At 36.2% G+C, this 20,701-nt stretch overlaps 1 protein-coding gene across 7 annotated transcripts in view; it reads right to left on the bottom strand.

The window, feature by feature from the left end:
- The window catches only part of MKLN1 (muskelin 1), a 381,688-nt gene that overhangs the window by 18,370 nt on the left and 342,617 nt on the right, over nucleotides 1–20,701 (bottom strand). For all 7 annotated transcript variants that reach the window (XM_063815012.1, XM_001135321.6, XM_054656300.2 and 4 more), the window contains 3 exons: nucleotides 6,520–6,667; nucleotides 5,478–5,592; nucleotides 3,463–3,602 (listed from right to left, as the gene is read on the bottom strand). In XM_063815012.1, the coding sequence (XP_063671082.1) occupies nucleotides 3,463–3,602; nucleotides 5,478–5,592; nucleotides 6,520–6,667 (403 nt within the window). The remainder of the gene's footprint in view (nucleotides 1–3,462; nucleotides 3,603–5,477; nucleotides 5,593–6,519; nucleotides 6,668–20,701) is intronic.

The following is a 20,701-nucleotide window of genomic DNA, read 5'->3' as shown; positions in this document are numbered from 1 at the left end:
ATTACAGCTCTCTTGTACCAGGCAGTACCCTAAGAGTGACAGCCAGGCCTACAGCCTTCAGATGAGAGTCCTTTAGGTAAAGACCATGTTACTTTACCATCTTGTCCACAACAGATTAGATTAGACCAAGGTTTTGGCACCCACGCTTTGATTAGCAGTTTATAAAGTAGTTTGGCAGAATTCTTCCTAATAGGGACACTCTCCCCAGGAAATGCTTTCTAAGAAGATTCTTTCTCTTCGATAATCTGAATGTGAGACACATAAGGACATGTAAAGAGCAGACAGAAATAAAGAAGGCTGGCCGGGCGCGGTGGCTCACGCCTGTAATCCCAGCACTTTGGGAGGCCGAGGCGGGCGGATCACGAGGTCGGGAGATGGAGACCATCCTGGCTAACACGGTGAAACCCGGTCTCTACTAAAAATACAAAAAATTAGCCGGGCGTGGTAGCGGGCGCCTGTAGTCCCAGCTACTCGGGAGGCTGAGGCAGGAGAATGGCGTGAACCCGGGAGGCGGAGCTTGCAGTGAGCCGAGATTGCGCCACTGCACTCCAGCCTGGGCGACAGAGCGAGACTCCGTCTCAAAAAAAGAAATAGAGAAGGCAGTAAACAGAAGCCATGAGATGGTAGATTCTGTCTGTCCGTCTGTCCGTCCGTCCGTCCGTCCGGCCATCCATCCATCCATCCATCTTTCTATGCCTCTATCTATCTATCTACCTATCTATCTATGCATCTATCTAATCAATCTATCTATCTATTTAGGCCACAAGGTTGGGAGAAAGTCAGCAGTAGTCAGTAGGACAGGACAAGCAGATGGAGAAAGAAGCAGACAGAGGTACAAGGAAAAGCTACAGTAGCACCTGCCTACTAGAATTGTTCCAGTATCCTAAACAATTCTCCAACCAGTTTCACCGTTCAAATGCTGAGAAGGTGCCTTAATTCCCTGAATAATCTAATAATAAATTCTTTTTCAGCTGAGGTATCCAAAGCATGTCATTATCCTTTACAACCTGAAATAACCTAACCAACACACACCCACAATCCTATATCCAGTAAAGAGATCAGTGTCCTGAAAGTTATGTTCTCCATCTTCATTTTCTAAGCTATTTTTGGCCAGCAAGAACTTATCACAGACTTGTGTCTGCAGCCTAGAATCGTATTTTAATCAACAGTTCTGCCCTGTTCCTAAATTAACAGAAATTAATCCTATAACAATTTTTTTTGCCCATTTCTACCCTCAAATCATCAAGTTTGGAAACCTGAATGTCGTATGAAAAAATAATAGTGGTATTTTATTTATTATATCAAGTGACATCAGTAAGAAACAAGAAGGTACTTACTTGGCACACAATATACTTCTTTCTCTCCTTCTAAATTTATATTCTAACTAAACAGAATAATTATTTTCCATTACGAACAAAACAAAAATAAGCCAGTCTAACAGTGTAGTACAAGCTCCTGTATTATAAAAAAATAAATCTGCATAACATTTGAATTAAAAAGGCAATTTCTGTGTTCTACCCAATTCATAGACACAAACTTCTTCTATTCTGTCTATAATGTAGCGATGTCCCTCAAATTCTTGAATTTATCTAACAGCTTGGTAGAGAAAAAGGTCTAAAATAAGCCTTTTATCGTCTGAATTAGTAGTTGACAAGATTTTCAAGATGCCCTAAGAGTCATCCTCGACTGCTTTCTTTCTCTCATACCCATATCAAATCCATCAAGAAATTCTGTTGGCACAATCTTCAAAGTTTATCCGGAATGTTAAGATGCCTTCTTGATCTCTTGTGGAGTGTCTCTTCCTCTGCCTGTCCCTCAAATGGTGGTGGTCCTCAGAGAATACCCAGCAACCCTTCACTCTTCTTGCTCACCCTGAGCAAGCTCCTTCTCCCACGACTCACAACTGTAATGTCAGGCCAAGTCTTTTCACCAAATGTTCAGATGGTCTCCGCCTGCATGTCTCACAGACTTCTCAAACCTAAAGTGCCCCAAATTGAACTAATCTTTTCCAACACATAAACCCGTTGTTTCTGAAGAATTCCCCACCTGAGGGAAAGCAGCCACGAGTTTTACCCAGTTCTTCCGGAAGAACATGCAGAATGATTTTTATAAAATACAAGCCTGAATGTGTTACTCCTCTACTTAAAATCTTTCGATCTCCCCTAAGAGTAAAAGCTGACGGCCCTTTACAAGCTGTCCCTTTCCTAGTCCTTTCAACCTCATTTCCTACCACAATCAACTCACTCATTCTACTTCCACCACACTTCTTCTCAATTCACTTCTCAAATTATTCAGGCATCTTTTTAACTTCAGAGCCTTGACTATTACCTATCTAGAACACTCCCCACCCCACCAGACAGCTATATGATTCAGTCCCTTTTGTCCCTTAAGTTTCTATTCAAATGCCATCTTCACTGTGCAGTCTATCCTGATATTCTCATTTAAAACTATATTCCCACCCCCCTCACCTGTACAAACAATAACTCAATCTGTTTCTTTTCATTGTACTTACCATCTAACATGTAATATAAATTCCTTATTATGTTTATTGTTAGTCTCCCTTCTTAAGAATGGACACTTGAGGGCAGATTTTTGTTCATTTTCTTCGTTGATACGTATGTATACATGAGGGTTAAGCGGTGAGCTCTGGAGTCAGAACGCTCAGGCTCAAATCCTGGCTCTGTCACAGAATAATATACAGGGTCTAGCATAAAGTAATTGACAGTCTGGTCTTGAAATCCTGGCCTCAGGCAATCCTCTTACTTCTGCCTCCCAAAGTGCTGGGATTATAAGCATGAGCCACTGCACCTGGCCCTAAAGCAAATTTTTATTACCATATAACACTACAGTAACCAAAAGGAGAGAAATCCTTTTCTGCATTTTTTAGTAGTTTATTACCTTCTAGGCTAAAAAGCAAACATGACTCAGGGTGCGTGCATGCGTGCGTGTGTGTGTGTGTGTGTGTGTGAATGTATATGTATATATATGAAAATGTTTGATTAAATGATTTTGCAATTTAATAATAAAGGTGACATAAATCTACAAGCTTTGAAATTGTATTGTGAAACATCAAATTAGGAAGATATGGTATAGTCAACTATATCACTACATTCACAGTTAAGAGAGTTATCAAAAGCTCAGGCACGTGTCATTAAGTTAGAACTGATCTAATTTGTAGTTAGCTTTTAGTTACTTCAATGTAGGCATGTCACCTTCACAGAAATTATTTTCCATTTTTTTAACAGTTGCAAAATTTCACTTGTTCTGTATTTATAAATTTTTAGCATCAATATCTGTATTTTGTATCTTCTTTTGAAAAATGAAAGCAAAAATAAGTGGAATAACAGGGCATTTACAAAATTCATGATCTTCATAGTATTTACACTGTCTCATTATTAAATTTGCCAAGAGAAATATAGCTGATAATGTTAATTAAATGTTTTCAGTGAATTATTTTCATACCTGTGTTTTCTTATGAGGTACTTGCAATGCCTCAGTAAATAATCTTTTGAAGGTCTACACAACTTCAGTGACCAGAAGTCATCTAATCTCATCTTTGGAGAGCAAGATTTTCCTGGATTCCCACCAAATAAGTAATGAACCTATAACAAGCAAAATAAGCCAGATTTTTAAAAATGCATGCATACCCAAGATATTCTAGTAGCAGTGCATAACAGGTTAACTTCCTGAGCCCATTCAAATAAAAAAATTAAAAATTATACTGCATTTTTACCAAAAGCTTCTCTTGATTTTTCTCATTTCTATTTTGCTTTAAAGCACCATGGCTACTTTAAAAAACTGCACGTATGCCAAAATGAGTTATATTACCATAACTACAATGACAGTGGAAGGCATGAAACAAAAACAATGATAGGAAGAAGTTAATCCAAGATACTATTTGCTGAGGACAACAAATAATGGGGATGAAATTAATCACAATATTGATCATATAACAAATATCTTAAAAATTCTGACATAAATGCTGAATCACTAAAAGTTAACAGTCAAGTCAACAGGTCAACTAGAAACTTTAAAAAAATTTTAGGCCAGGCGTGGTGGCTCACGCCTGTAATCCCAGCACTTTGGGAGGCCGAGGCGGGCGGATCACGAGGTCAGGAGATTGAGACCATCCTGGCGAACACTGTGAAACCCCGTCTCTATTAAAAATACAAAAAAATTAGCCGGGCATGGTGGCGGGCGCCTGTAGTCCCAGCTACTTGGGAGGCTGAGGCAGGAGAATGATGTGAACCCAGGGGGCGGAGCTTGCAGTGAGCAGAGACTGCGCCACTGTACTCCAGCCTGGGCAACAGACCGAGACTCCGTCTCAAAAAAAAAAAAAATTTTAACATCTTAATTTTGCTTTAACTGAAATGCCAAATATTAAATGGCACATATAATTTATGAAATAACATTAAAAACATTATTCCATAATTCAATACCAAAAATGAAATGCAAAAGGAATTTATAATGATTTCACTATTACATTAATCAGTTATCTGTTCCTCAGATAACTTTGGAAGACAAAACAGTGAAGAAACGCAATCACTTTCATAAGTGGTAGAAGTGAGAGGTATAACTGCCTAAATTTATTGCACTTGAATGTTTTTCTGTACGTATACAAAAGCATTTAAATATTTAAATATTTTAATTACAATTAGTGTATACATTTATTAAATTTAAATTTAAATATTTCCTAAAATTTTAAAAACATTTATATTCATTGGTGTTATATAATAGAGTTATTATCCCTATCCTATGGATGGAAATTCATTTACTCCTTAAATTGAGAGGTTATAAAAGAAAGGGCTTTTACTCACTCCCATGTTATCTTTTACCTAAAGGTCTCAAAATGTATTGCGTAGAATTTAAATAAATCATCCATGGCTTAACAGAAAGAATTGGTCTCTGTCAGTAATTTACTATGTAATCTAAGTCCAATCACTTAAGTACATGGTTAAGTTTAAGAGAGAAATAAAGAAAGAACTCTCAACACTATGACACTAAAAATTCACAACAGAGGACCATTTCACAAGGCTGATTTAAAAGAGGTATCACTAGTATATCAGGAAAATTAAGATTAAAAAGACTTCGCACACAATAGGAAAATCTAAAACCAAAAACCATGTTATATCACAGAAAAAGGTACCTAAATGCTGACAACTGTACATATTTTACTTGGATAGTCACATTGTAGAAACAATAGGCTATGTCATGTATCTAGATCTATACAGCTAAGAAGCTACCACTGACTATTTTCAAAAAAGGAAAAGTACCAAGAATTACAGACTACGTAAAAATGCTTATTCTCTTAAGGAATTTTAGGGAGAAGTGATATTGGGTGTTTGTTATTCTATTGAATGTCTACTATGTATTTTAACTTTTTACTCAAATCCAATTTAAAACAATCAAAGATATATTTGGGGATTGTTTCAGATAGTAGGCCATGGAAAGTTTACAGGTCAATGTAGTTAGGATACCTTGTGTAGCTCATCGTATACAAGCTGATGGGCAAACCTTGGACACGGTTCTTCTTCCTGAAGACTTTTAGTTGGATTATCCTTTGCAGCTTGATCATTCTTATAGACACAAGACCTGCAAGACATTGCTTTTAAGGCATTCTAGAGAATTCGCAGCAAAGATAATACAACTGTAGCAAGCAAATTAAGTGCATGTCTAATTACTAACAAAAAATTTTAGAAATGTGTTCACATCATATCTTAAAGTTCTAGTTATTCATAAAACAATCAGAATTTGTTAGAACTGAGTTCCAAAGTTCTTTTGATGTCCACTAAATAGCTCACATATCCTACTTTTTGTTATGAAATACAAACAGCATACATGAAAGCTCAAACTAAAGACTGAAAGAGATGCTATCTTGTCTATGTATGCACAATAAAAATGTACAGTATACATTGCTGTCATTTGACTGTAAATAAATGTCCTATTTAGAAAATAATAAATTCCTTAGCTGCAGAGCACTATTCCCCATTATGAATGGAGAAGCTCTCTGAAGTGCTTCTGTTCGGCACAATATTCACTTATGGAGCAATCACAGAATGTCAGAGCTGGATCCATGTTTTCCCAAAGCAAAATGTGCAGCACCAGTTCTGTGGGATGCTCTATGACACAAAAGTCATGTTTGGAAATGCTAAGTAATACTGTCTCCTCCTTGCTATAGTCAAGCCTCTTCGTTTTATGAAAACTAAGATCTGGGAACATTAAAGAAACAGCATTGTTCTCAAGTTCACACATCTACTTGAGAACGGAACCTAGACTAAAATACAATTCTCTTGAGTCCCAGGCCAGGAACCATCTACTACTTGAAAAACACAGAGGTAAAATCCATTCATGAACATCATTGTATACATAGGTACCGATATTGATTTTTTTCCAATACTGACTTTTAAATATACAATGTCACAAATTAACGTAATACTCTCATTTCTCTCTCTTTTGAATAAACCAACAACCTCAAATAATTATTACATTGGGATTGCAGCAGAGACAAGAGTTCCTTACCAACTATTCCTCACAATGTCATAAATCCAGAATGAATTTCTAACATTTTCTTCCCTCTTTTCCTTATCTTTGCTGAGTCCAGATAAGACATGTATTTCATTCAGTTCTGGATCAATAGTTGCTCTCTGTGTAAATCCTGTCATTGGAACTATAAATTAAAGAAAAAAATAAGATGAAAATATTCACATTAGATAGATTAGTATTTCCTTCCTTCCTTCCTTCCTTCCTTCCTTTCTTTTCTTTCTTTTTTTAAAGAACAGCGTTTCACTCTGTTGCCCAAGCTGAAGTGCAGTGAGGCACAACCATGACTCACTGCAGCCTAGAACTCCTGGGCTCAAAGGATCCTCCTGCCCCAGCCTCCCAAGTAGCTGGGACTACAAGCATGCACCACCACACTCAGCTAATTTTTTTATTTTTTGTAGAGATGGGGTCTTGCTATGTTGCCCAGGCTGGTCTCAAACTCCTGGCCTTAAGCAATATTCCTGCCTCATCTTCCCAAAGTGCTGGTGTTACAGGTGAGCCACCACATCCAGCCCCTACTAGTTTCTCTTGAAAAGATCAATACACCTTTATTCTGCTTTATGTGTCCACATACTTAACTTCTAACACACTACATAACTTTTTAACTAAACAATAAACAATTATATATTGCCTTCTCCTTACTCTATGAGCTCCACAAGGAAAGAGGCTGTTTTGTTCACTATTTTGTTCCCAGTGTCTAGAATAGTGCCTGAATATAACAATTACTAAATGATTTGTGGAAAGACTAAAGGAAATGTCAATTGCCAGCTACAGGGAAAAAAGAAGCAGAAAGAGGTATGCAATATAATCATTTTTACATAAGGAAGGAAAGGATAATGCTTTAATTAACTGATTTATTATCTGGGACAGTTCTAATTTGATAGTAGAGATTCAATATTCAAATCTTGACCTGGGAAAAAAAATTTGATAAAAGGTAAAACACAGCGTTGCTTAATAAGGTCAGAGTCATTTAAAATATCTGTTCATCACATATAATAACTTCCAAAAATAAAATTTAATATTCTGGGCCAGGTGCAGTGGCTTGTGCATGTAGTATCAGTGCTTTGGGAGGTCAAGGTGGGAGGATCATATGAGGCCATGACCTCAAGACCAGCCTGGGCAATACAGTGAGACCCTGTCTCTATGAAAACTAAAAATCAGCCAAGTGTGGTGGTGTGCACATGTAGTTCTAGCTATCTGGGAGGCTGAGGTGGGAGGATCCCTTGAGCCCAGAGTTGGAAACTGCAGTGAGCTATTATCATGCCATTGTACTTCAGCCTGAGTGACAGAGTAAGACTCTGTCTCTAAAGCAAATAAATAAATAAATAAAAATTCTTGGGTATAATATGCCATTTTGTTTCCTTGAGTGGCTTAAACTCCTCAAAGTTAATAATGCTGTATTTTTATAAGAAATCTATTAAATAAATGATGATCACTTTGCATTACCCAATAATCTGTAAAACACTGATATGGCAAATGACAAATTTTCTTATTCTTATTTGAAAATGTTTGAAATATAATTTCATATACATAAAGTGCATATTATGAACTCAGCTACTTCACAACATAATTGTCATGATCTAAAACAATGTCATTGTTTTAACATTTCTTTTACCCATTAACAATTATCATGTGCTCAAAAAGCTAAACAAATATCAGATTGAAGTGAAATATTTACGTCAACCTAGAATACTATGTATTGCAGGAGATGCCAGCCATATTGATCTTGGTCTTCTTTATCTACTTTAGTGGGACCAAATAATCCAGTATTTATTTTTTCCTAGTCTACCTTAAATTCATGTCCTTTTACATTCTTATTCAACAAATTTGGGACATTTTAAAGACTATCCAAATGCATTTCACAGTAACTATATTATAAAATTATACACACACACACAACATACAATTTGTATACATACATACACAATATTTATATTTATACACACACATATATCGACCTGATCTTAATAATAGCCTACACCCTCATGCCACAGTCTTTAGTGTATGTAAAGTCTGGTACAGTCGAACCTCCATATCCCTGGGTTCTATGTTCAAGGATTCAAACCACTACAAATTTAAAGTATTAAAAAAAAAAAAAAAACCGCAAACAAAAAACAAAACCCATAAATGGTTGCAACTGTATTGAAGACATACAGACTTTTTTTCTTGTCATTATTCCTTATAACAACTATTTACATTGTATCAGGTATTATAAGTAACCTAGAAATGACTTAAAGTATAGGAGGGAATGTGCGTAGGTTACACCATTTCACGGACTTGAGCATCTGAGGATTCTGGTATCCAAGAGAGGTCCTGGAACCAGTCCCTCAAGGATGCCAAGGGACAATTGTATTTTCTTAATAAGGCATGGTAAATTTTCAGAAGTGATGTGCTCAGGTTCTGACCTCTGCTCCTCAGATAACTTTGGAAGATAAAAACAGTAAAGAACTGGAATTACTTTTGTAAGTGGTAGAAGTGAAGGGTGTAACTGCCTAAATTTATTGCATTTAAATTTCGTTATTCTATTTTGTCTTAATAGTGAGCCTTTGAATTAAAAATTTTATAACATGGCTTGGCAAACTATGGCTTGATCTGGCCTGCTCAGGGTCAAATCAGGCAATGTCCATTCATTTACATGTTGTCTACGGCTGTTTTCACCTACAATTATTACCAGAGCCTGTAACTCACCAGAGATAAAAGATGAAAAACTTCCAAATAAGTCATCGAATACAAAGAGAAGAAGTAGATTGTGAGGAAGGCTTCTGTGGAGAGCTTCTAATAAGGACATAGGGGCGTAAATAAGAATGAGAGCAGAGCTTAAAGTAACTCCCAATCTTTACTTTGTTAATCATATATGTTCCCAACTTGTGTGCCTATTCTCAGCTTACGCATTCTATAGGAAAGCTTGGTTGACAGTATGTGCTGTGCACTTATACAAGACCTTGATCAGTGTCTCATTTATGAGAGAAACCTACTGGAAAAAGAGACCTACACACTGTAAAAGAAACTGCTGTTAACTACCTTTCTTAATTGATACAGTCCTTTATTCATAAATGTTAAAGTTTAGACATGAATTATAGACAGGAGGAAAAAAATCAACAGTGTAAAAGAGAGGGACCTAGATGAACAAATAGAACAACCAGGAAAAGACAAATCGCAGAAAAGAACATAACTTGGGGGAAAAAAAAACCCTATGAGTATCCTTGAGGAGATTAAAGAGAATATTTCATGTGCAAAACAAGAATAAGCTGCCATAAAAAGGAGCAGGGACTATGAAAAGATACTAAAAAGTGAAACTATGACCAAAAAATTCAAATGACAGGATGAAACTACAGACATAGTTAGAAACAAAGTCAGTGGTCTCTAGATAAATCTGATAAATCACCAGAATAAACAGCAAAAAGATAGAAATTATGAGGGAAAAGTTAAAGGACACAGAGGATATATCCATCAAAGCCAAATTATCTGAAAAAAAGACCAGAAGGAAAGAAGAAATAATGTAGAAGAAAAAATAAAGTTTCCCTGAACTGGGTGTCCTGTTTGAGAGAGCCCACTGCAAGCTAGGCATGTTTAATTTAAAAAGATGGTGCACACATATATCTATGTTTTTTTTTTTAAAGATGGCATGTAGATATATAGATGTACATCTCCACCTTAATATGAAATGTTAAAACTCCAAGAAAAGAAAAATTCTAAAAGCTTCCAAAGAAGGAAACAGCAGATTATTATATACAGAGGAATAAAAATCAAACTAACATTAGACCTTGTCAGGGGCTCAGAACACAATACACTCTGGCATGCTAAGTACTTTGAACTAAAGAACACTGGAAGGCCTCAGAACAGCTTCAGAACCAAGTTCTTTCTCACCTTCTTCTGCCCTCCTGCCTGTCTTCCCTCATTCTCCCTAGAAGTGAGTCATCAAATCAGAATTCCTCTTCCTCAAGGTGGGTCATAAAAACTAGAACCTCTTTTTCCCAAAGTCAGCCTAGACTTTTAAATTCTAAAAACTAGAATTACTGATCCAACTTTCCTCTGCCTTTCTGTCTAGGAGCTGGCCATAAAGAAATTCTGTGATCTACCCTTGTCTGATAGTAGGTCACAAGACCCTTGCTGTAGCAGGGTCCTGCCCCATACCCAGGAGGAAGAAGTACTACACAGAGGGACCAAGAAGAATCTGAACAGACGGGCCTTGTTGGGTTTCCCCACCTCAGTCTACCTGCATTAAATCATAGCCTTTTACCCAATCATATTTCTAACCAGCTGTTCATTCTTCATTAAATCTTAGCAAAAAAATGGACAGTTTTCCCTGTATCTTTGGGTCATTTCTTCTGAAGGCTCACATGCCACGTAAAACTTTGATTAAATCAATTTGTTATGCTTTCTTTTGTTAACCTGTCTTTTATTATAGGAGTGTCAAACCATGACTCTTAAAAGGGTTGAGGAAAAGTATCATAACTCTTTTGGCCCTACAACTTATCAGTAACAATGAATGCTAGAATACAATGGAATAACAACTTTAAAATTCTGAGAAGTATAAAAAGATACGGAACTAACTTTCCATTTCCAGTTAAACTAGCAATCTTAACGAGGGCAAAATAAGAGAATTTCAAAGTTCATACATATGACTACATATATATATATATGTATATATATGTATATATATATGTATATACATATATATATGTATATAAACTTCTTTAAGGAGATATTCCAACAAAACAAAAAAAGGAATCCAAGAAAGAAGATGGCATGAGATATAGGAGACGGTGGCACTGACACATGACACAGGAAAAGGAAGTTAGAAAGAAAATCAAGATCCATTAACTCTTGAGCCTTGTATATGACATTTTAGTGTTAATAATATAGAATAGTTTCTTCTCTATATTCTAATCACAATACCTGAATTTATATAGTGTCCAATTTTCCCTTTCCGCCATGGTTCCTTGACCTAGAATATTGGTCCTAGTGTTTTTCTTCAGGCAACAACAAATTTTGATCATCATTTATCACATACTTCTAGCATTTCTTAGATTTAGTTTTCATTGAGTCCTGCTCCCAAATGGGTTTCTACTGTGGGTCTCTATACGGCAAATGTGCTAAGGCAAATATGCCTGAGAATATTTTATGTCACCCTCACATCTCAAAGTTAGGAAGATTTAAATTTCTTGATTCAAAGTTGTTTTTCTTGGCTACTTTTAAACTTTATCGTTTGTTCTCATTCTACATTGCTGTTCAACTGTCAAATGTCTATCTTCTTGTTCCCTTACAGGTCATCTGCTTTTTCTCTCTGAAATCTTTCAGAATTTTCTCTCTGCTATTCTTAATTCTACTTTAATCTGCTTAGGTATAACGCTTTCCCTTATTTGTTCTATTTGGTACACTATGAGCTCTTTCGCCAATCTGAAGTCTTTCACCATTTTTGAATTTTAAGAAATGTATCTCCATTATTTCTACAATTATTTCACCTACATTTTTTTTTTTTTGAGATGGAGTTTCACTCTTGCTGCCCAGGCTGGAGTCCAGTGGCACGATCTCAGCTCACTGCAATCTCCGCCTGTGGGTTTAAGCAATTCTCCTACCTCAGCCTCCCAAGTAGCTGGGATTACAGACATGCGCCGCCAAGCCTGGCTAATTTTTGTATTTTTAGTAGAGACAGCATTTCAATATGTTGGTCAGGCTGGTCTTGAACTCCTGACCTCAGGTGATCCACCCATCTTGGACTCCCAAAGTGCTGGGATTACAGGTGTGAGCCCCCGTGCCCGGGCTTAAATTTTTATTTTTCTTTCCTTCTGGAATTCCTTTTAAGATGTTGGCACTTGTACAACAATTCTCTATCTTTCTTAGTTTCTCTACTCTATTTTCTATTTCTTTATCTTTTTTCCCTCGCTTTTTCCTGGAAGAGTGCTCTTGCTAATCTTCCAACTGATTAATTCACTCATACCATCCTACTTATATTTGTTGTAGTCTTCATTTTCATTATATTTTTCATATCTACTATTTCCATATGGTTCTGTTTTTATAATGTTTGGATCTTATTTCATATTACTAGTGTGTTCTCTTACATCTTTAAGTGTATTCATCATGCTTATTTTAAATTCTTGGTTCATCTTTTTTTTTTTTTGAGATGGAGTTTCGCTCTTGTTGCCCAGGCTGGAGTGCAATGGCACAGTTTCAGCTGACTGCAATCTCCGCCTCCCGGGTTCAAGCGATTCTCCTGTCTCAGCCTCCCGAGTAGCTGGGACTACAGGCATGTGCCACCACGCCTGGCTAATTTTGTATTTTTAGTGGAGACGGGGTTTCTCCATGTTGGTCAGGCTGGTCTCAAACTCCCTACCTCAGGTGATCTGCCTGCCTCAGCCTCCAAAAGTGCTGGGATTACAGGCATTAGCCATCACCCCTGGCCGTTCATCTGTTTTAATAATTCTGCTTTACATCATGTATAAGTTTACTCATTTTTTTTTTTTTTGAGACAGTTGTAGTCCTCAACTGTCTAGTTATATCAGTATGCAAGGTAATGTTTTTCAGGGAATCAGCTCTTCTTTCTGGTAAGATATATTGGAGAGGACTCAAAGGCCAGGCCTTAACTGGTAGAGATTAAGGAAAATAGAGAGGAAAAGTCATAGGGTTGTGAAGCATAGGCACAAAGAACCAAGAATCATGTCCATATATGATCACGCCCCTATGCAACAGTTTTGTACCTTTAAACCCTTCAGGCAAGGGTTTAAAGAGGAAGGAGAAGGCAGTCTCCCTGGACAAAGGGAGAAGAGAAGAAGAAATGAACTATTGAGAACAGATGGTCAGTCCACATGTTTTCATCAACTCTGAACTCCAGCAGGGTTTCTGCACTGACATAATGTTTGCCCACCGAATTCTGACACTAGTGGGCTAGGCTACCGCTGCTAGTTTCTATAGTGAAAGGGTAAAAATTAACTGAAGAGTAATCTGGGGGAGAGTGAGCCTTCAGTCTCATTTAAGGAGTTTCTGGAATCCAGCTGCTCTCAATTTTATTTCTCTGGGGTTGATTCTGGGGAAGGGAATCAGCAGCCTGTGTCAGTTTGCTACTTTGGCAGAAGTACTTTTCATTTTATAGCATTCTATGTTATTTGAGTTTTGCTTTATTGATCATGTGAACTGCATTACTTTTATAATAATTATAATAATAAAAATGAAGGCTGGTTAAATAAAAATGGCATTATCAAAAAACAAAAAAAACTAAAGGTCAAAACCAAGAAAGCAGCTTTCATTCTAATATGGCAAAACTATTAATAGTTTTCTGTACTGATTTTCTTTGCAAGATGAAAACAAGGCTATCTTTTCAATTTTTAACAGTTTCTTTTCTCTTTGTTTTTGTTTTGAGACAGAGTCTCACTCTGTCACTCAGGCTGGAATGCAATAATGTGAATTCAGTTCACTGCAACCTCTGACTCCCAAGTTCCAGCAATTATCCTGCCTCAGCCTCCTGAGTAGGTGGGACAATAGGCGTGCATCACCACACCAGGCTAACTTTTTTATTTTTAGTACAGCCGGGGTTTCACTATGTTGGCCAGGCTGATCTTGAACTCCTGACCTCAGGTGATCCGCCTGCCTCGGCCTCCCAAAGTGTTGGGATTACAGGCAAGAGCCACCATGCCTGGCCAATTTAACAGTTTCTAATGGGTATATTTGCGGGGGAGGAGGGAAGGACAAAAGACCTGCAACATAAACGATTTTAAAAACTTTAAGATTCAACTGCTAAAAAGCTCAACTAAATGCCAGGACCTTAACCAGTCTTTAACCTTAACCAGTTTAGAAACTGACTCACAGAGAAAAATTAATCAAGCAGATCAGTAAACGTTAATCATTAACATATTTTGAAAGAACATTTATCTGAAAAAAACAGAAAATAAGAATGATACAACAATTATCACTGCCAACTCGTTATTTTTAGAATTGTTTTAGGAAGTTACAATGATAATCCTTCAACTCTATTTCTTCTTTAACATCTTTAAAACTCAAAATAGAACAGCTAAAGGGGAAGTAAAAAAATTTTATCTATATGTCTGAATCACATCTTTTCTCTTCCTTCCTTGGTTTATCCTCTAAGCAAATGGGAGAGATTGTCAGAATATTTAACATAAAGAAACCCTGTGGGAGGCGGGATAAAAAAAAAGTTAACAAATATTTTCGAAGTCCTTTGAATTCCTGAGGAAGATATGTTATTGCATTAACTTATGAATTAATCTCAACTCTATTTTTGCTTCACGGTCCAATGCACATATTCATTACTGATTAGCTAAGACAAAGGAAAAGAACAGTTTTCAGAGCTGTCACAGAAATACAGAATCTAATAAAAAATAGCTTTCCACAAATTCACTATTTGTTAGGATATTTTCAGCTCCAAGTAACAGAAAACCTAACTAACAGTAGATTAATTAGCTCATGTAACAAAATTTTGCAAGTAGACAGCTCCAAGATTGTTTCAGAGTTCAACCAAATCATGGTGCTAGGTTAACTTTCTGCAATTTTCTTGGCCGCCTTCTCATTTTTGAAACTTGCCAATACCAACTCTAAGCATCACATCCTTATATAGAGCAAGCACCCAAAGCAGGGAGGCAAAGAATTCTTTCAGCATCTCTCTATTGTCATCAGGGAAGACATTTTTGTCAAATGTCCTCCAGTAGACTTTCTTTATGTCTCATTGGCCAGAATTGTGTCACATGGGAGGAAGGTAAAGTGAAATAATTTGCCAAAGGATAATAATGACTGGTTTAGACTAATCATGATTAACCATTCATGCCCTGGGGTTAGGCAACTTGCCATTAAACAAAATTATGGTTTGGTTAACAGAAGAAAGGGCCAATGACTCTTGGGAAAGCAAACAACAGTGTCTGCCACATCCTTCTCTTTGAAAGTTGGGACATTTTAAATGTTGGATGGGGCCCTATTAAGCACTAGTAACAACTCCAGTTCAGAACTAACTTCTATTATTTTACCTGACTCTTTCTACCACTCATCATTTATTTTTTGTAAATTTGCAACTAGCTTTTGACACTCAACAATATTTACTGATTTATCTCAGCTGTATTAAGCTATAAAAAACTGAACTCATTGAATGGATCAACCAATTTATTTACTGGTGGACAATCAAATAAATAAAAATCAAATAAGTTGATGGTCAATCCGTCTTCAGATTTTTTCTCCTTGCATACAATACTACAATAAATATCTCTGTATAGCTTATTTTTTGTGGATCTATAAAAGTATATGAGTAGGAAAAGTTCGTGGAGTAAAATGCTTAGTCAAAAAAATATATTTTTTGTATTTTAACAGATAATGATAAAGTACTGTTAAAAAAAAAAAAAAGGCTGTACCAAATACATTTCAACCAGAATGTAAGACACCTGCTTCCTCATGGCCATACCAACATTCACTGAATGATTTTTTAATTTACACTTAAAAGTTATGAATAAAGCTGAGCATCTGTACATGTGTAAATTTACTGGCAATATGAATTATTTTTTCTTTGAAGTATCTATTCATATAATTTGTCATTGTTCTACTACAGGATTATCCACTTTTATTGGTTTATAAGAGCCTTTTGTTCATTGTAGGAAATAAGCTTTGTCTTAATTGCTAGTTTGTCATTATTTGATATTTTAACAATTTTTTATATTTTTTAATTTTGCAAAAATCAAACATTCCTTTTCTTTATGATTTCTGGGTTTGTGGCATGTTTAGAAGGGTCTTCTCTTAATCCTAGATTATTAAAAATAATTGGAATTATAATTTTATTTCTTAAGTATGAAACTTAAGTTCACCTAGAATTTTCTTTGATGCACAAAAGTCAAGTAGGGATCCAGATTTTCCCATTTATTCATATTTATTTATTTACTTATTTAAAGAGAAAGAGTCTTGCCGTTGCCCAGGCTGGAGTCAGATTTTCCTTTTTTTAAAATACTGCCAAGTCTTAAGCAATGTCTCCATGTCATATACTGTTTAATCTATTCTCTCTCTCTGACTGGAAATGCCAACTTTACCATATACTAAATTCTCATATGTATTTGGGGACATTTTTATACTATCTGCTCTATTTCATCCCATTAGTCTGTACTTTGGCAAATTGTAGCTTTATAAATATCTGGTAGTGCCAGTACTACTTCATTAACTTTCAAAATTGTTGTTAGTGTTCTTGGATGTTTGTTTTTACATGTGAACTTTAATTCTCATTTACTATCAAGTAACCTAAATATCATATCTAAAAATATAAAATACTTTTGTAAGCTTGTAACTAGCAAAAACACCCCTGGGAGGGTAGAAGGGGGAAATCAGGGAAAGTTATGATTACCAATAATTTTGAGAGGCAAAAAGTAGATACTCTGTTTGAATAATGACACATCAAATACAAAACATACTAAACTGACAGCAATGAAGCCTAATTATGTTGAAAATAAGCACTACCATTTTCTAGTCCAGTAACTAATCTATGTTAATGACAGCAAATCATCAGCTTCAAAGTCTTCTCTGTGTTGCCAGTTTGGCTTTACTCATTTAATTGGTAAAAGTATAAAAGGATCGGCCGGGCGCGGTGGCTCACGCCTGTAATCCCAGCACTTTGGGAGGCCGAGGCGGGCGGATCACAAGGTCAAGAGATCAAGACCATCCTGGCCAACATGATGAAACCCCGTCTCTATTAAAAGTACAAAAATTAGCTGGGCGTAGTGGCGCATGCCTGTAATCCCAGCTATTCGGGAGGCTGAGGCAGGAGAATCGCTTGAACCCGGGAGGCAGAGGTTGCAGTGAGCCGGGATTGTGCCACTGCACTCCAGCCTGGCGACAGGGCGGGACTCCATCTCAAAAAAAAAAAAAAAAAAAAGTATAAAAGGATCAGAAACATAAAGAGTTATGACCATACTAATTTTTTAAAATGTCAGTAAGCACAATAAGCACATTCCCAGGGCCAAAATGAAAATCAGTATGATTTTGCTTTTAAGGTTTTCATAAAAATTTATTTATAGATAAATCAAGTTCTGTAGATGTAACTCACATAGCCCTCATATCTTAGTTTCACAGCCTGATAACAGCAGAAGGGAATGAAATTTAATTTTCAAAATTTTGGAGCTAGATGAGGTCTTATGATCAACTGGTCCAATCTCCTCATTTTCAGATGAATAATCAGGTTCAGAGAAGTTATATAATTTTTCTAGAATTACAGAGGGATGAGTGGCAGACCCAGACAAAGAGAGACCAAGTCTTCTGATTCTCAATTTGCTATTCTTTCAATGGTACCAATCTGCTATAATGGTTAGAACAGGATGGAATAAACAATGGCAGATGTGGGAAAACAGAGTGGACACAATTTAAAAATCAAAACAAGTAAATACATAACTACTAAAGAACAAGCATCAGGTTGTAAGACCTCAGTATTACCAATACTTGACTTAGCATTTGGCAAATGAAGAAGGTTCAATATATGCTTCTTCCTTGAATGAATACGAACAGGAGAAAGCACTCTTACTACAGTAGACTGAGTTTCTATAGAAAACTACAAAACTCTGGTGGTGTGACAGACCATCTTCTACACATAAGTTTCAATTAGTGTTAAATACAGAGCTTACATATGGGGAATCTGCTAAACCCCTTGTGTTCACAGTCTTACTTGCCAAAAGTTTCTCAGAAATAAACTCAAGTTTTAGATATGCTGAATTTTGATGTAATTATGTATGTATTAGACACAATGCTAATAAATCCCTTAAAGCAGCTGCCAATCCATTGATTTAAATTATAATTTTCTTCTGAGGAGAGCATAAAATTGTTACACTGTAGTTTAAAAATAAGCATTAAAGTTTCTTCAGATCTTTAGATGTTAAATCTAAGATGGTACATTCAGATAATTATAAAGAGCAACAACTTAAGATTTTATAGTATCTGACAATACAGAATTATATAAACAGCAGTAATTTTACTATTAGCTATACCATCTCGGTGATCTCAATAGTTCAAACAAATTTACTCTATGAGCTCAAACAATCCCATTTGATACTCACATTGTAAATATAATTTTAATCAAATAAGCCACATTACTGAATCACAGATAAACACAGTAATTATATGTTAAGTCCATCTCAAATTACAGTAATTAACTGTAGTAAAAAATCTTTAGAACAACAGTTAACAAACAACAGAATGATTAATAAGCTACAGAGCATCTACATAATGGATAAAATTGGTGTTTTCTAAGAATATTTTTAAAATGTGGGAATTTAAATAGTATTCTGCCTTCTTAAAAGTACTTTTCACTGCTTACAATAATAATCTAGTAAGAGAGAAAAAAATGTACTTTTTAAAAGTGAGGTAAAATAATTCTATGGGAGGACAATATAATATACCATGGTTCTGATGTGAGGTTTTCTGAACAGTCTAATTTAGTTCAGTAAAAGACTTTTAGGAGATCTAGAGTACTGAAACCATTGAATGCTCTTTAAGAAATCATGAACAAAGTCTGTGTATTTCAGCTGATCTTTGTATAGGTTTTGAAAAGCACAGTCAAGATTTTACAGCCAGATGAATACCTAGAATTGCGTTAACAATGATGGCTAGAGCCACATGTTTTTATATTTCTAACCTGGGCTTAAGGCATTAGAGAATTTTGGGCAACAACGATCTACAAGCTAAGATCTGAGAGGTAAGCAGTACAAGTTAGCTAGATTTTGGAGGGGAGAGGAAAGTGATTCAGGTAGGAGGAATAGCATGGGCAACTCTCAAAGGCAAGTTAAAACACACTATCTATAAAGATTTAATATTCTGTGGTCGTGAAACAGAGTTGGTGGCAAGAAGAGTACAGACACCAAGACTAGGACTGGAGAACTAAACTGGGGCACATCATAAAAGAGTCTGTGAATTATGTTAAGTTTAGACTTAATCCTGAGGGCAGGGAGAAACCATTAAAAAATTTAAAGTGAGGAAGAAAGCCCACCAGGTTTGTATTTTTAAAAATATGTTCTTTTCTTCACTAGCACTAATCTAAAGGTAAGGTTGTCACTTTATTTTTCCTCTCTGTGTACAACCATAACTCCATGAAGATAGCGCCCTCATTCACAGTTGTACTCCTAGTGTGTAGCTTATTGTCTGGCACCTAGTAGGTGACCAAAAAATATCTGCTCTATAAATGTTAAGGCATATGGTTCTATTCTTTACTGGTAACACAGAATAGCTGTATCCTGCTTGCAGTGTGGAGAATGGGTTGCAGGGAGGGGTACATAGGGAGAGGAAGTCTAGAGACAGAGGCCAAATAGGTGATGTTAGACCAAACTAGTTCGTAGTGAAGCAGCAATGGGAATAGAGAGAAGATGAGGCAAAATTGGCATGACTTGATGTTAACTGGCTAGATTAGTGAACTGAGGGTAGTAGTATTAACATCCTCTTGTGAAAAGGCACCCAACAGTAACACCAGTCGAAACTAGAGGGTTAACCCATCTCTACTCCTAGGGTAGCCATGGACAGAGACGCTATTTTCCTTAAAATCTAATTTGGGTCATTTACAAATGTGGAAGCAAAAGCTGAGACATTAGGTAACTTGCTTAAGGTTAACTAAGGACTGAAATAGACTCCGGAGAGCTAGAACAGTGGTTCTCAATCCCAGCCGCATATTAGAATCCTCTAGGAGAGAGAAAGTTGGGGGAGGAGTAAAAGGGACATGGGAAAAAGAATGGGAAGGAGGGAAAAGGAAGAAAGTGAGAGAGGCAGAGATGAGGGGGAAAAAAAACAGAAAAAAAGAGAATAATTTCCATTTCACTCTAATGTGCTAACAGAGTCACTGAGGTTCCTCAATTCCAAGTATAACTGCAACAGTTTTAGGTGGGAAATTTTTCCAAGTAATTCTAACCAGATGCTCAACCCTGCCATAAAAATCCTCAGTAAACAAGCCTTTGAACAATGCAACTCACAGGAACATTGTCAAAATTAACCACTTGGAAAATATACACCTAGACAAAGAAGTGGTATTGTTAAAACTTAGATCAAGACACTGATATTAAACCTTTGAATAATCTATTTTATTCAGAAAAAAAATCCAAACTCCTTGCATTTGTAACAAGGCACTAAATACTCTGACTCTTATCTCCGTAGCTCTAACCTAGTTTCATACCAACTTTTCCAATCCTCAATACGTACCAGTCCCACTATT

The sequence above is a fragment of the Pan troglodytes genome, chromosome 6, assembly GCF_028858775.2.
Source record: "Pan troglodytes isolate AG18354 chromosome 6, NHGRI_mPanTro3-v2.0_pri, whole genome shotgun sequence".
Classification (NCBI taxonomy): Eukaryota; Metazoa; Chordata; class Mammalia; order Primates; family Hominidae; genus Pan; species Pan troglodytes.
The sequence above is the reverse complement of the archived record's forward strand: the minus strand, read 5'-3'. Positions and strand labels throughout refer to the sequence as shown.